This window comes from Chamaea fasciata, unplaced genomic scaffold (genome assembly GCF_029207755.1).
Source record: "Chamaea fasciata isolate MVZ Bird 193981 ecotype frontalis unplaced genomic scaffold, bChaFas1.0.hap1 SCAF_7, whole genome shotgun sequence".
Classification (NCBI taxonomy): Eukaryota; Metazoa; Chordata; class Aves; order Passeriformes; family Sylviidae; genus Chamaea; species Chamaea fasciata.
In genome coordinates, this window is record NW_027094092.1 from 6,128,376 (window position 1) to 6,140,965 (window position 12,590).

Below are 12,590 nucleotides of genomic sequence, written 5' to 3' on the forward strand. Positions count from 1 at the left end.
GCCGCTGCTTCCAATGGTCGACGCTCAGGAGGAGGATCACGCAGGCCTGTCGCTGCCGGCAGGACTGAAGCCTCTATCCTCGCAGGGATCGTCCAGAGACCTAATGTTGGCTCAGTAGTCTAGGGGGTTCCTCTCGCTCGAGTGCTGTTTAAGTTACGGGGACCCACTCTTTAAGCTGAATCTGACTCCTGGGGTCTTGGTTGTTCCCATAGTGTGAGGGTCTTTCATTCTTCTTGGCGTGGCTCGTTGTTTAAGGGTCGTTTTTCTTGGGCCGTAGTATGATTTTCAATATGCAAATTTGCGCAAGGCCTCCTGGGAGTCCGGGAGTTGGTTTCTAGGGAGCAGCGGCTGGATTACCCGACGAGTTGGAAGGGGGCAAAGGGGTACAGAAGACTAAAGGTAGGAGAATAAGCATATAAAACAGGGGAGAACCCTTTAACAATGAACTTTTGGGGGAAAGGGGTAAGTACATCAATTGGGACTTGAACTGGGGTTGGAACCAGAACCAGCAAGTACATAAATCAAGGGGTTTTAACTGGGGTAGGAACATTAATTTTATTCATAACATATCTATATGAAATGCTATATGAAATGAAGACCTAGATCCTTATCTATACAAAATTTCAGGTCAGCTGCGACACAGTTGGTACAACGCTGGCCTAAAGGTTTCCCTTCCAGGGACGAGGAGAAACACCGTCCACTGACTGATCTCGGGCAGTGCCCAGAGATTGTGGAGTCTCCCTCAGCAGAGATCATCAACACCCACGTGGATGCGATCCTTTGCAACGCACATCAGGAAGACCCTGCTGGAGCAGCCCTGAACCAGATGATGCCACCGCTGCTCCTTTCCAACATTCACTCGTCTGGGCTTATGACATCGGCATCTTTGCGCAAGGTGAAGCTCTCGGAGGGAAAATGGACTCGAAGAAGGAGGTGGGGGCACTCCCACTTCTGGTGGTGATGGGACTCTGTCTCACAAGTGCCCTGGCCACGGCCTCCTCAGCTCCATCAGCTTGGACTCCCCGAGCGTGCTTTTGCTCCGGATGAAAGGTGTGGCAGCAACTGACACTCCCGATGGAGCAGTGCCTTCCTTCTCCATGTCCTGCACACTCAGGTCTGTGTCAGCTTCTCCCCCGGCTGTAGGTTCTCCACACAGAGCCCAGAGAGCCAAAAGAGGAATACCAGTGTTTCCTCTTGCGTGGTCCTTGATCTTTGGAGCCAACCTTGTCATCGCTGGATGCAGTGCTGGGGAGACCGTTGAGACGGCACTGCCACTGCTGCTGCTGCTGCTGACGGCTTCGAGCAGCTAGGCAGCGTTTTCCCTTCCTTCTCTGTATCCCACATTCTGCCCTCTTTTCCCATGTACTGTCAGGTGCTTCTCTGCCACCAGGTGTCAGACTCACAAGCACAGCTCTGTGTTCACTCTTCATTGTCAATGATTCGCATGAGCCACCGGTGCAGATCCACATACTGACTCGTTGCCTGGGAGTGGGCAACCGGATCCATCACCAGGTCGTGGAAGAGATTGTAGTTCCCGGCCGTTAGGACGTCTGGGGGCAAACTGATCCCCGCGGGAAGCCTCCGGTTGCCCACAATGAAGTGGTTGAGCTGTCTCATTTGCACACATGCTCGCAGGCTCTCGCTGATACCTATTAGTCTGGTCACAAAATGTCTCCTCCTCCACCATGACAGGGGCAAGATGTTCAGGAGGTGCATGAAAACAGTCTTTGCGGTATAGGTAGAAAAACCTAAGCCCACCTGAAGACGGATGAAGAACTGAAGGCATTTCAGGTGCAAGCTGTCAGGGGGGGCCTGCCTGGCGATGTACTTGAAGAACTTCATCTCAGCCACGGCATAGCTCTCCGTCCAGATTGTGCTTGAGGTGTGGTAATGCCTAGGCTGGCTGCTTACAAAGACGTCAGAGTAGCCTTGCCGCACCCCAAACAGCATCTCAATGCGGTAGCTTTCTCTGCCGTTGCTCACCTTGAATTGGCAGGAGCGTGTGGAGGGCAGCAGCATTAAATGCCAATTGTGTGACTGAGGCAAAGCCGGCCAGATCGCCCTCACCAGCTGGCAGAACCAGCGGGCAGTTTTCTGCACGTCCAGGTAGGAGTCCGTGCACAGGGTGTCCAGGAGGCTGGAATCCTGATTGCTCCTCAGCTCCTCCTCGGGCGGGTGCAGGAAGCACTGCATCTTCTTTCCCCACTGCTCCCTCGAGCAGGTGCACTCCCGCTGCACGCGGATGCGGAAGTTCCTCACGTGCGTCTGCCCTGCAGTGTCCAGCTCCACGTGGAAGCTGTGCCCTCGCGGAGAAGTCATGGGGATCAGCACCTGGTACACAACATCCTGCTCACGGGGACTCCAACCTTCGAAGGCACTGCCCACCCCAATGGCTTGCTCCAGGACTGGGTAGAAACTATTGGACAAGACGAGTCGAAAGTAAATTGCATAGTTTTCCATCAGGGCACTTGTCCACTTGCATCCTTTCTTCAGGTTCTGTACAGGCCACCGAATGCGCTCCAGTACCCTTCTTCCCATGTCATCGTAAGGATCACGATTATCAAATTCATTTCCAACAACACCTTCTGCATTTGCAGCAACATCATTGCCTTCCTGGGCATTGCCATCATCATTGTTTTCCTCCCCATTCTCATCATTGCCTTCTTCGTTTCCAGCAGCTTCTTCGTTTGCATCCACGTTTCTGCCTTCCTCTTCATTTGCACCCTCATTTTCTTCTGCATGCTCCTCTCTCCTCAGGCTCCTTTTCCTCCAGATGGACCACAGGGCCAAGAGAAGGAGCAGGAGCCCAGCAAGAGCCCAAACCTGCCCGTGCTGCAAGGCAGGCCAGAGCAGGTCTCCCCAGGCCCCAGCACCTTGCCTCAGGACCAGCTGCTCCACCTCGCGCTCCAGACGAATTTTCTCCTCTTCCTGCAGCTTTGCACGCGCCTCCATCCGCAGACATATAACCTCGTCCAAGCCGTCACCCACGGGCTGTGGGTACTGGAGTACTCTTTGCAAGAGCAAGAACCACAGTACCCGGATATCCATGGCCTGCAGGAGGAGGGACAGAAGGCCTTCAGTGGCACTGCCAGGGATGCAGCTGGCAGTGGGGATATGCAGGGATGGCAATGCCAGGGATCTGGGGGCACAAAGGACAGGGTCCCAGACAGCAGGCAAGCAGCGGGGCACGTCCCACTGCCCAAGCAGCAGCAGCACTGCGGCGGTGCGTGTCCTCCTGTGCCAGGCTAGCCCCTGACACGCCCCCACAGGGTATCGGTGGGCTCTTTATGCCAGCCGCTCTGCCACTGAACTGTGGTGGAGACAATGAGAGGCGGGACTCTCGGAGGATTCAGCTGGGTTTTGGCTTTATTGAGGGGATCCTCGCCTTCAGCCCAGAGCCTCAGAGAGACCTTGAGCCTCCGACAACAGGGGGTTTTAAACGAGAGGTGAGACTCAGGGTGGGTTTACACAGGTCCAATGGGGAAAGGGAGGAGGGGATTCATTAGCAAAACGGACATTGACAAAAACCAGTAGCAAAAGACTGGGAGGGGAGAACCCTCCAGCCAGCCAGTCACCTGGAAGCTCCTATTGAAGCTTCCAGACCTCGGGGACAGGCCCTGGGTGACTGGCAGGGAGGAGGAATCTCCCTGAGGGATGATAGACAGGCAACCAAGGTGGGAAAGGGTAGCCAATAGGATGCTGTAACTGGGGAGACAGGGAGAGGCAGAGGGGGAGGTTGTGCCATGAGGGAGACTAAAAATAGAACTGGGGTACAGTGAACTGAACTGAAATACATGGAACCAAAGTACATAGAACAACTGCAATACGTTAACTTTACATAAACTTCTTGCACCGCCACACGGCACGGTGCTCTGCCCAAGGCTCTGCCATGAGGGGCTGTCCCTGCATGCAGGGGAAAAACCCAAGCCCGGCTGCAGCCTCTCTGACTTGTCCCCAGCCCAGCCTCCCCGCCATGTGTGCACTCACCGCTTGCCCGAGCAATACAGGGCCAGCCTTACATGCTGGGGCCTTTAATAGCTGCTCCCACTGTGACATGTCCCCCGTGATGTCACAGGTGTCACAGTAAACCACAGCCAGGCCAGCCACGCCCTTTGTCCCCACCCCAGCTCAGCCACTCACAGTGGCCCTGGTGGACTGCTTAAGGCAGCCTTTGAGTGAATCTTCTTCAAAGAACTTCTCTTGCTCTTCCCTTTGTCTTTCTCATCTGCTGCCCTCCCTTGGCAATCTCATACATATCCATGTTGCAAGGCAGCCTTGAGGATCATTGGGTCCAAGACTTGACCCCATGCAGAGCTACAGTTAAATCTCTGACTCGTCCAGCTTGGAAAAGACCCTGAAGATCACACGGTGCAGCTGCCAACTCAATGCTGCCTACTCCACCAACCTGCCGCACCCCCAAATGCCACATCCACATGACTTTCAAATCCCTCTGGGGGTGCTGACTCAGTCATTTCCCTGAGCAGCCTGTTCCTGAGCCTGATATCCTTTTGCTGAAAGGCTCCAATCTTGTGCTCCTGTGGCACAACTTGTGGTCATTTCCTCTGGTCATATGGCTTGTTCCACGGGCAGATATAATGACCCTGACCTGGCCACAACCTCCCTTCAGAGAGCTGTGGAGAACTATAAGGTCCCCCGTGAGGCACTTTTCCACTTTGCTAAACACCCACAACTCCCTCAGCCCTTCTTCATCAGACTTGTGCTCCAGGCCATTCCCCAGCTCCATTCCCCAGCTCCATTCCCCTTCTGTGCACACACTCAAGCACCTGCACGTCTTTCTTCCTGTCAGGGGACCAAAACAGAAGGCAGGATTCGAGGTACAGCCTCACCGCTGCCCTCTGGGGGAGGACAATCGCAGCTATGCTCCCGCAGGCCACACTGCTTCTGACAGAAGCTGGGATGCCATTGGCTTCTTGCCAATTTCCAGCCCCTCTTCCCCCAGCCCACAGCACTGCAGGGGCTGGGAGAGGCCAAACGCAGCACCCAGCCCTTTGCCTTCTCGTGTCTCATACACGTGCACTTGACCCATCGATGACACCTGACCAGACCCCTGAGCAGAGCCTTCCTACCCTCAGGCAGATCAACAGCCCTGCCCTACTCCATTTGCATTTAGATTTCATTCCATTCACCTACTTTCACTCTAAACCTTCTCCTCACTGACAGCACAAGGGCCAGTGGCTTCCCACTGACAGAGGGCAGGGTCAGGCTGCAGATGTGGAAGAAATTCCTGCCTCTGAGGCTGCTGAGGCCCTGGCCCACACTGCCTACAGCAGCTGGGGCGGCCGGCTTGGACAGGGCCTGCAGCAACGCGGCTCAGTGGAAGGAGGCCCTGCCCTTGGCAGCAGGGCTGGAACAAGATCATTTCTAAGGAGCCTTCCAAGCCAATCCGTTCTGTGATTCTCTGTCATCACAGGGGCCGGGGGCAGCTGGCCTTCCTTTCTCAGTACAACCAGTTCAGCACTGTCAGTCTGGCTGACTTCAAGGACAGAGTTCACAAACCCACATTCACAACTTGTGGGATTTACCAATACTCTAGGTGGGCTTGAAATCAAGAAAGTCTCGCACGATCCAGATTCTGGAATATTGTAGTTTATTGAATCAAGGGCAAAGCCGTTTCCGCCTTGCCACTCAGAAATGCACTAACTATGGAACATAATCAAGTGTCCTCAACAGACAGGGACACAATCTATGGCTTGAATTCAATTTAAAAAAAGAATACCCTATATGTAACATAGATTTTATATATATATATATATATATATATATATATATATACACAGAGACATGTATGACACATATGTAATACATATGTTATAGATGGTAGAAATAGATCTATTTCATAAAAATCTTTCCAGATCTAAATGCACTAAGAGCATTCATACCTTTCATAAGAGATAGCGACACTAAATACGTGCTGTATTGTGTTGTTTAAACATAATTACATATTCAACCCTTAAGAATCATTTTGATCATGATATACTAATAGCATATTTCGTATCTTCTATATGAAGAGATACATATACTAATATAATATTTACATACTTCCACATATACTTATATACTTCCATCTATACTAATATATGATTTATATTAGTATTTTGGCTTTTTTAGATTTTACTTTTTGATATGGTAATCGATAAGCTTTAGAGTATATCATATGTATACACAATATGTATACATCTGTTGTAAATAAAGGGCCAGGAGACCTTCTGCTCCCTTCTTTATGCCTTTATTAGAGGAGGGCCTAGAGGTGGGGGTTCGGGGTGCGCGCCGCCGCCGCTGCTTCCAATGGTCGACGCTCAGGAGGAGGATCACGCAGGCCTGTCGCTGCCGGCAGGACTGAAGCCTCTATCCTCGCAGGGATCGTCCAGAGACCTAATGTTGGCTCAGTAGTCTAGGGGGTTCCTCTCGCTCGAGTGCTGTTTAAGTTACGGGGACCCACTCTTTAAGCTGAATCTGACTCCTGGGGTCTTGGTTGTTCCCATAGTGTGAGGGTCTTTCATTCTTCTTGGCGTGGCTCGTTGTTTAAGGGTCGTTTTTCTTGGGCCGTAGTATGATTTTCAATATGCAAATTTGCGCAAGGCCTCCTGGGAGTCCGGGAGTTGGTTTCTAGGGAGCAGCGGCTGGATTACCCGACGAGTTGGAAGGGGGCAAAGGGGTACAGAAGACTAAAGGTAGGAGAATAAGCATATAAAACAGGGGAGAACCCTTTAACAATGAACTTTTGGGGGAAAGGGGTAAGTACATCAATTGGGACTTGAACTGGGGTTGGAACCAGAACCAGCAAGTACATAAATCAAGGGGTTTTAACTGGGGTAGGAACATTAATTTTATTCATAACATATCTATATGAAATGCTATATGAAATGAAGACCTAGATCCTTATCTATACAAAATTTCAGGTCAGCTGCGACACAGTTGGTACAACGCTGGCCTAAAGGTTTCCCTTCCAGGGACGAGGAGAAACACCGTCCACTGACTGATCTCGGGCAGTGCCCAGAGATTGTGGAGTCTCCCTCAGCAGAGATCATCAACACCCACGTGGATGCGATCCTTTGCAACGCACATCAGGAAGACCCTGCTGGAGCAGCCCTGAACCAGATGATGCCACCGCTGCTCCTTTCCAACATTCACTCGTCTGGGCTTATGACATCGGCATCTTTGCGCAAGGTGAAGCTCTCGGAGGGAAAATGGACTCGAAGAAGGAGGTGGGGGCACTCCCACTTCTGGTGGTGATGGGACTCTGTCTCACAAGTGCCCTGGCCACGGCCTCCTCAGCTCCATCAGCTTGGACTCCCCGAGCGTGCTTTTGCTCCGGATGAAAGGTGTGGCAGCAACTGACACTCCCGATGGAGCAGTGCCTTCCTTCTCCATGTCCTGCACACTCAGGTCTGTGTCAGCTTCTCCCCCGGCTGTAGGTTCTCCACACAGAGCCCAGAGAGCCAAAAGAGGAATACCAGTGTTTCCTCTTGCGTGGTCCTTGATCTTTGGAGCCAACCTTGTCATCGCTGGATGCAGTGCTGGGGAGACCGTTGAGACGGCACTGCCACTGCTGCTGCTGCTGCTGACGGCTTCGAGCAGCTAGGCAGCGTTTTCCCTTCCTTCTCTGTATCCCACATTCGGCCCTCTTTTCCCATGTACTGTCAGGTGCTTCTCTGCCACCAGGTGTCAGACTCACAAGCACAGCTCTGTGTTCACTCTTCATTGTCAATGATTCGCATGAGCCACCGGTGCAGATCCACGGACTGACTCATTGCCTGGGAGTGGGCAACCGGATCCATCACCAGGTCGTGGAAGAGATTGTAGTTCCCGGCCGTTAGGACGTCTGGGGGCAAACTGATCCCCGCGGGAAGCCTCCGGTTGCCCACAATGAAGTGGTTGAGCTGTCTCATTTGCACACATGCTCGCAGGCTCTTGCTCATATCTAATAGTCTGGTCACAAAATGTCTCCTCCTCCACCATGACAGGGGCAAGATATTCAGGAGGTGCATGAAAACAGTCTTTGCGGTATAGGTAGAAAAACCTAAGCCCACCTGAAGACGGATGAAGAACTGAAGGCATTTCAGGTGCAAGCTGTCAGGGGGGGCCTGCCTGGCGATGTACTTGAAGAACTTCATCTCAGCCACGGCATAGCTCTCCGTCCAGATTGTGCTTGAGGTGTGGTAATGCCTAGGCTGGCTGCTTACAAAGACGTCAGAGTAGCCTTGCCGCACCCCAAACAGCATCTCAATGCGGTAGCTTTCTCTGCCGTTGCTCACCTTGAATTGGCAGGAGCGTGTGGAGGGCAGCAGCATTAAATGCCAATTGTGTGACTGAGGCAAAGCCGGCCAGATCGCCCTCACCAGCTGGCAGAACCAGCGGGCAGTTTTCTGCACGTCCAGGTAGGAGTCCGTGCACAGGGTGTCCAGGAGGCTGGAATCCTGATTGCTCCTCAGCTCCTCCTCGGGCGGGTGCAGGAAGCACTGCATCTTCTTTCCCCGCTGCTCCCTCGAGCAGGTGCACTCCCGCTGCACGCGGATGCGGAAGTTCCTCACGTGCGTCTGCCCTGCAGTGTCCAGCTCCACGTGGAAGCTGTGCCCTCGCGGAGAAGTCATGGGGATCAGCACCTGGTACACAACATCCTGCTCACGGGGACTCCAACCTTCGAAGGCACTGCCCACCCCAATGGCTGGCTCCAGGACTGGGAAGAAACTATTGGACAAGACGAGTCGAAAGTAAATTGCATAGTTTTCCATCAGGGCACTTGTCCACTTGCATCCTTTCTTCAGGTTCTGTACAGGCCACCGAATGTGCTCCAGTACCCTTCTTCCCATGTCATCGTAAGGATCACGATTATCAAATTCATTTCCAACAACACCTTCTGCATTTGCAGCAACATCATTGCCTTCCTGGGCATTGCCATCATCATTGTTTTCCTCCCCATTCTCATCATTGCCTTCTTCATTTCCAGCAGCTTCTTCGTTTGCATCCACGTTTCTGCCTTCCTCTTCATTTGCACCCCCATTTTCTTCTGCATGCTCCTCTCTCCTCAGGCTCCTTTTCCTCCAGATGGACCACAGGGCCAAGAGAAGGAGCAGGAGCCCAGCAAGAGCCCAAACCTGCCCGTGCTGCAAGGCAGGCCAGAGCAGGTCTCCCCAGGCCCCAGCACCTTGCCTCAGGACCAGCTGCTCCACCTCGCGCTCCAGACGAATTTTCTCCTCTTCCTGCAGCTTTGCACGCGCCTCCATCTGCAGACATATAACCTCGTCCAAGCCGTCACCCACGGGCTGTGGGTACTGGAGCACTCTTTGCAAGAGCAAGAACCACAGTACCCGGGTATCCATGGCCTGCAGGAGGAGGGACAGAAGGCCTTCAGTGGCACTGCCAGGGATGCAGCTGGCAGTGGGGATATGCAGGGATGGCAATGCCAGGGATCTGGGGGCACAAAGGACAGGGTCCCAGACAGCAGGCAAGCAGCGGGGCACGTCCCACTGCCCAAGCAGCAGCAGCACTGCGGCGGTGCGTGTCCTCCTGTGCCAGGCTAGCCCCTGACACGCCCCCACAGGGTATCGGTGGGCTCTTTATGCCAGCCGCTCTGCCACTGAACTGTGGTGGAGACAATGAGAGGCGGGACTTTCAGAGGATTCAACTGGGTTTTGGCTTTATTGAGGGGATCCTCGCCTTCAGCCCAGAGCCTCAGAGAGACCTTGAGCCTCCGACAACAGGGGGTTTTAAACGAGAGGTGAGACTCAGGGTGGGTTTACACAGGTCCAATGGGGAAAGGGAGGAGGGGATTCATTAGCAAAACGGACATTGACAAAAACCAGTAGCAAAAGACTGGGAGGGGAGAACCCTCCAGCCAGCCAGTCACCTGGAAGCTCCTATTGAAGCTTCCAGACCTGGGGGACAGGCCCTGGGTGACTGGCAGGGAGGAGGAATCTCCCTGAGGGATGATAGACAGGCAACCAAGGTGGGAAAGGGTAGCCAATAGGATGCTGTAACTGGGGAGACAGGGAGAGGCAGAGGGGGAGGTTGTGCCATGAGGGAGACTAAAAATAGAACTGGGGTACAGTGAACTGAACTGAAATACATGGAACCAAAGTACATAGAACAACTGCAATACGTTAACTTTACATAAACTTCTTGCACCGCCACACGGCACGGTGCTCTGCCCAAGGCTCTGCCATGAGGGGCTGTCCCTGCATGCAGGGGAAAAACCCAAGCCCGGCTGCAGCCTCTCTGACTTGTCCCCAGCCCAGCCTCCCCGCCATGTGTGCACTCACCGCTTGCCCGAGCAATACAGGGCCAGCCTTACATGCTGGGGCCTTTAATAGCTGCTCCCACTGTGACATGTCCCCCGAGATGTCACAGGTGTCACAGTAAACCACAGCCAGGCCAGCCACGCCCTTTGTCCCCACCCCAGCTCAGCCACTCACAGTGGCCCTGGTGGACTGCTTAAGGCAGCCTTTGAGTGAATCTTCTTCAAAGAACTTCTCTTGCTCTTCCCTTTGTCTTTCTCATCTGCTGCCCTCCCTTGGCAATCTCATACATATCCATGTTGCAAGGCAGCCTTGAGGATCATTGGGTCCAAGACTTGACCCCATGCAGAGCTACAGTTAAATCTCTGACTCGTCCAGCTTGGAAAAGACCCTGAAGATCACACGGTGCAGCTGCCAACTCAATGCTGCCTACTCCACCAACCTGCCGCACCCCCAAATGCCACATCCACATGACTTTCAAATCCCTCTGGGGGTGCTGACTCAGTCATTTCCCTGAGCAGCCTGTTCCTGAGCCTGATATCCTTTTGCTGAAAGGCTCCAATCTTGTGCTCCTGTGGCACAACTTGTGGTCATTTCCTCTGGTCATATGGCTTGTTCCACGGGCAGATATAATGACCCTGACCTGGCCACAACCTCCCTTCAGAGAGCTGTGGAGAACTATAAGGTCCCCCGTGAGGCACTTTTCCACTTTGCTAAACACCCACAACTCCCTCAGCCCTTCTTCATCAGACTTGTGCTCCAGGCCATTCCCCAGCTCCATTCCCCAGCTCCATTCCCCTTCTGTGCACACACTCAAGCACCTGCACGTCTTTCTTCCTGTCAGGGGACCAAAACAGAAGGCAGGATTCGAGGTACAGCCTCACCGCTGCCCTCTGGGGGAGGACAATCGCAGCTATGCTCCCGCAGGCCACACTGCTTCTGACAGAAGCTGGGATGCCATTGGCTTCTTGCCAATTTCCAGCCCCTCTTCCCCCAGCCCACAGCACTGCAGGGGCTGGGAGAGGCCAAACGCAGCACCCAGCCCTTTGCCTTCTCGTGTCTCATACACGTGCACTTGACCCATCAATGACACCTGACCAGACCCCTGAGCAGAGCCTTCCTACCCTCAGGCAGATCAACAGCCCTGCCCTACTCCATTTGCATTTAGATTTCATTCCATTCACCTACTTTCACTCTAAACCTTCTCCTCACTGACAGCACAAGGGCCAGTGGCTTCCCACTGACAGAGGGCAGGGTCAGGCTGCAGATGTGGAAGAAATTCCTGCCTCTGAGGCTGCTGAGGCCCTGGCCCACACTGCCTACAGCAGCTGGGGCGGCCGGCTTGGACAGGGCCTGCAGCAACGCGGCTCAGTGGAAGGAGGCCCTGCCCTTGGCAGCAGGGCTGGAACAAGATCATTTCTAAGGAGCCTTCCAAGCCAATCCGTTCTGTGATTCTCTGTCATCACAGGGGCCGGGGGCAGCTGGCCTTCCTTTCTCAGTACAACCAGTTCAGCACTGTCAGTCTGGCTGACTTCAAGGACAGAGTTCACAAACCCACATTCACAACTTGTGGGATTTACCAATACTCTAGGTGGGCTTGAAATCAAGAAAGTCTCGCACGATCCAGATTCTGGAATATTGTAGTTTATTGAATCAAGGGCAAAGCCGTTTCCGCCTTGCCACTCAGAAATGCACTAACTATGGAACATAATCAAGTGTCCTCAACAGACAGGGACACAATCTATGGCTTGAATTCAATTTAAAAAAAGAATACCCTATATGTAACATAGATTTTATATATATATATATATATATATATATATACACAGAGACATGTATGACACATATGTAATACATATGTTATAGATGGTAGAAATAGATCTATTTCATAAAAATCTTTCCAGATCTAAATGCACTAAGAGCATTCATACCTTTCATAAGAGATAGCGACACTAAATACGTGCTGTATTGTGTTGTTTAAACATAATTACATATTCAACCCTTAAGAATCATTTTGATCATGATATACTAATAGCATATTTCGTATCTTCTATATGAAGAGATACATATACTAATATAATATTTACATACTTCCACATATACTTATATACTTCCATCTATACTAATATATGATTTATATTAGTATTTTGGCTTTTTTAGATTTTACTTTTTGATATGGTAATCGATAAGCTTTAGAGTATATCATATGTATACACAATATGTATACATCTGTTGTAAATAAAGGGCCAGGAGACCTTCTGCTCCCTTCTTTATGCCTTTATTAGAGGAGGGCCTAGAGGTGGGGGTTCGGGGTGCGCGCCGCCGCCGCTGCTT

The 12,590-nt window shown here is 52.2% G+C and overlaps 2 protein-coding genes across 2 annotated transcripts; both read right to left on the reverse strand.

Moving 5' to 3' along the window:
• Positions 1 to 1,419: 1,419 nt before the first annotated feature.
• On the reverse strand, positions 1,420 to 2,967 carry LOC136291611 (inositol 1,4,5-trisphosphate receptor-interacting protein-like 1). The gene has a single exon (XM_066186775.1). The coding sequence runs from the start codon at positions 2,950 to 2,952 to the stop codon at positions 1,420 to 1,422; it is 1,533 nt and encodes a 510-aa protein (XP_066042872.1). The 5' UTR covers positions 2,953 to 2,967.
• Positions 2,968 to 7,712: 4,745 nt separating this feature from the next.
• LOC136291612 (inositol 1,4,5-trisphosphate receptor-interacting protein-like 1) lies at positions 7,713 to 9,260 on the reverse strand. Its single transcript, XM_066186776.1, has one exon. It carries the CDS (start codon positions 9,243 to 9,245, stop codon positions 7,713 to 7,715), a length of 1,533 nt encoding a protein of 510 aa, XP_066042873.1. The 5' UTR covers positions 9,246 to 9,260.
• Between the last annotated feature and the right edge of the window lie 3,330 nt (positions 9,261 to 12,590).

What these genes read in the sequence shown, in the direction of transcription:
- LOC136291612 (XM_066186776.1), bottom strand. Translation starts at nt 9,245, where the DNA reads ATGGAGGCGCGTGCAAAGCTGCAGGAAGAGGAGAAAATTCGTCTGGAG.
- LOC136291611 (XM_066186775.1), bottom strand. Translation starts at nt 2,952, where the DNA reads ATGGAGGCGCGTGCAAAGCTGCAGGAAGAGGAGAAAATTCGTCTGGAG.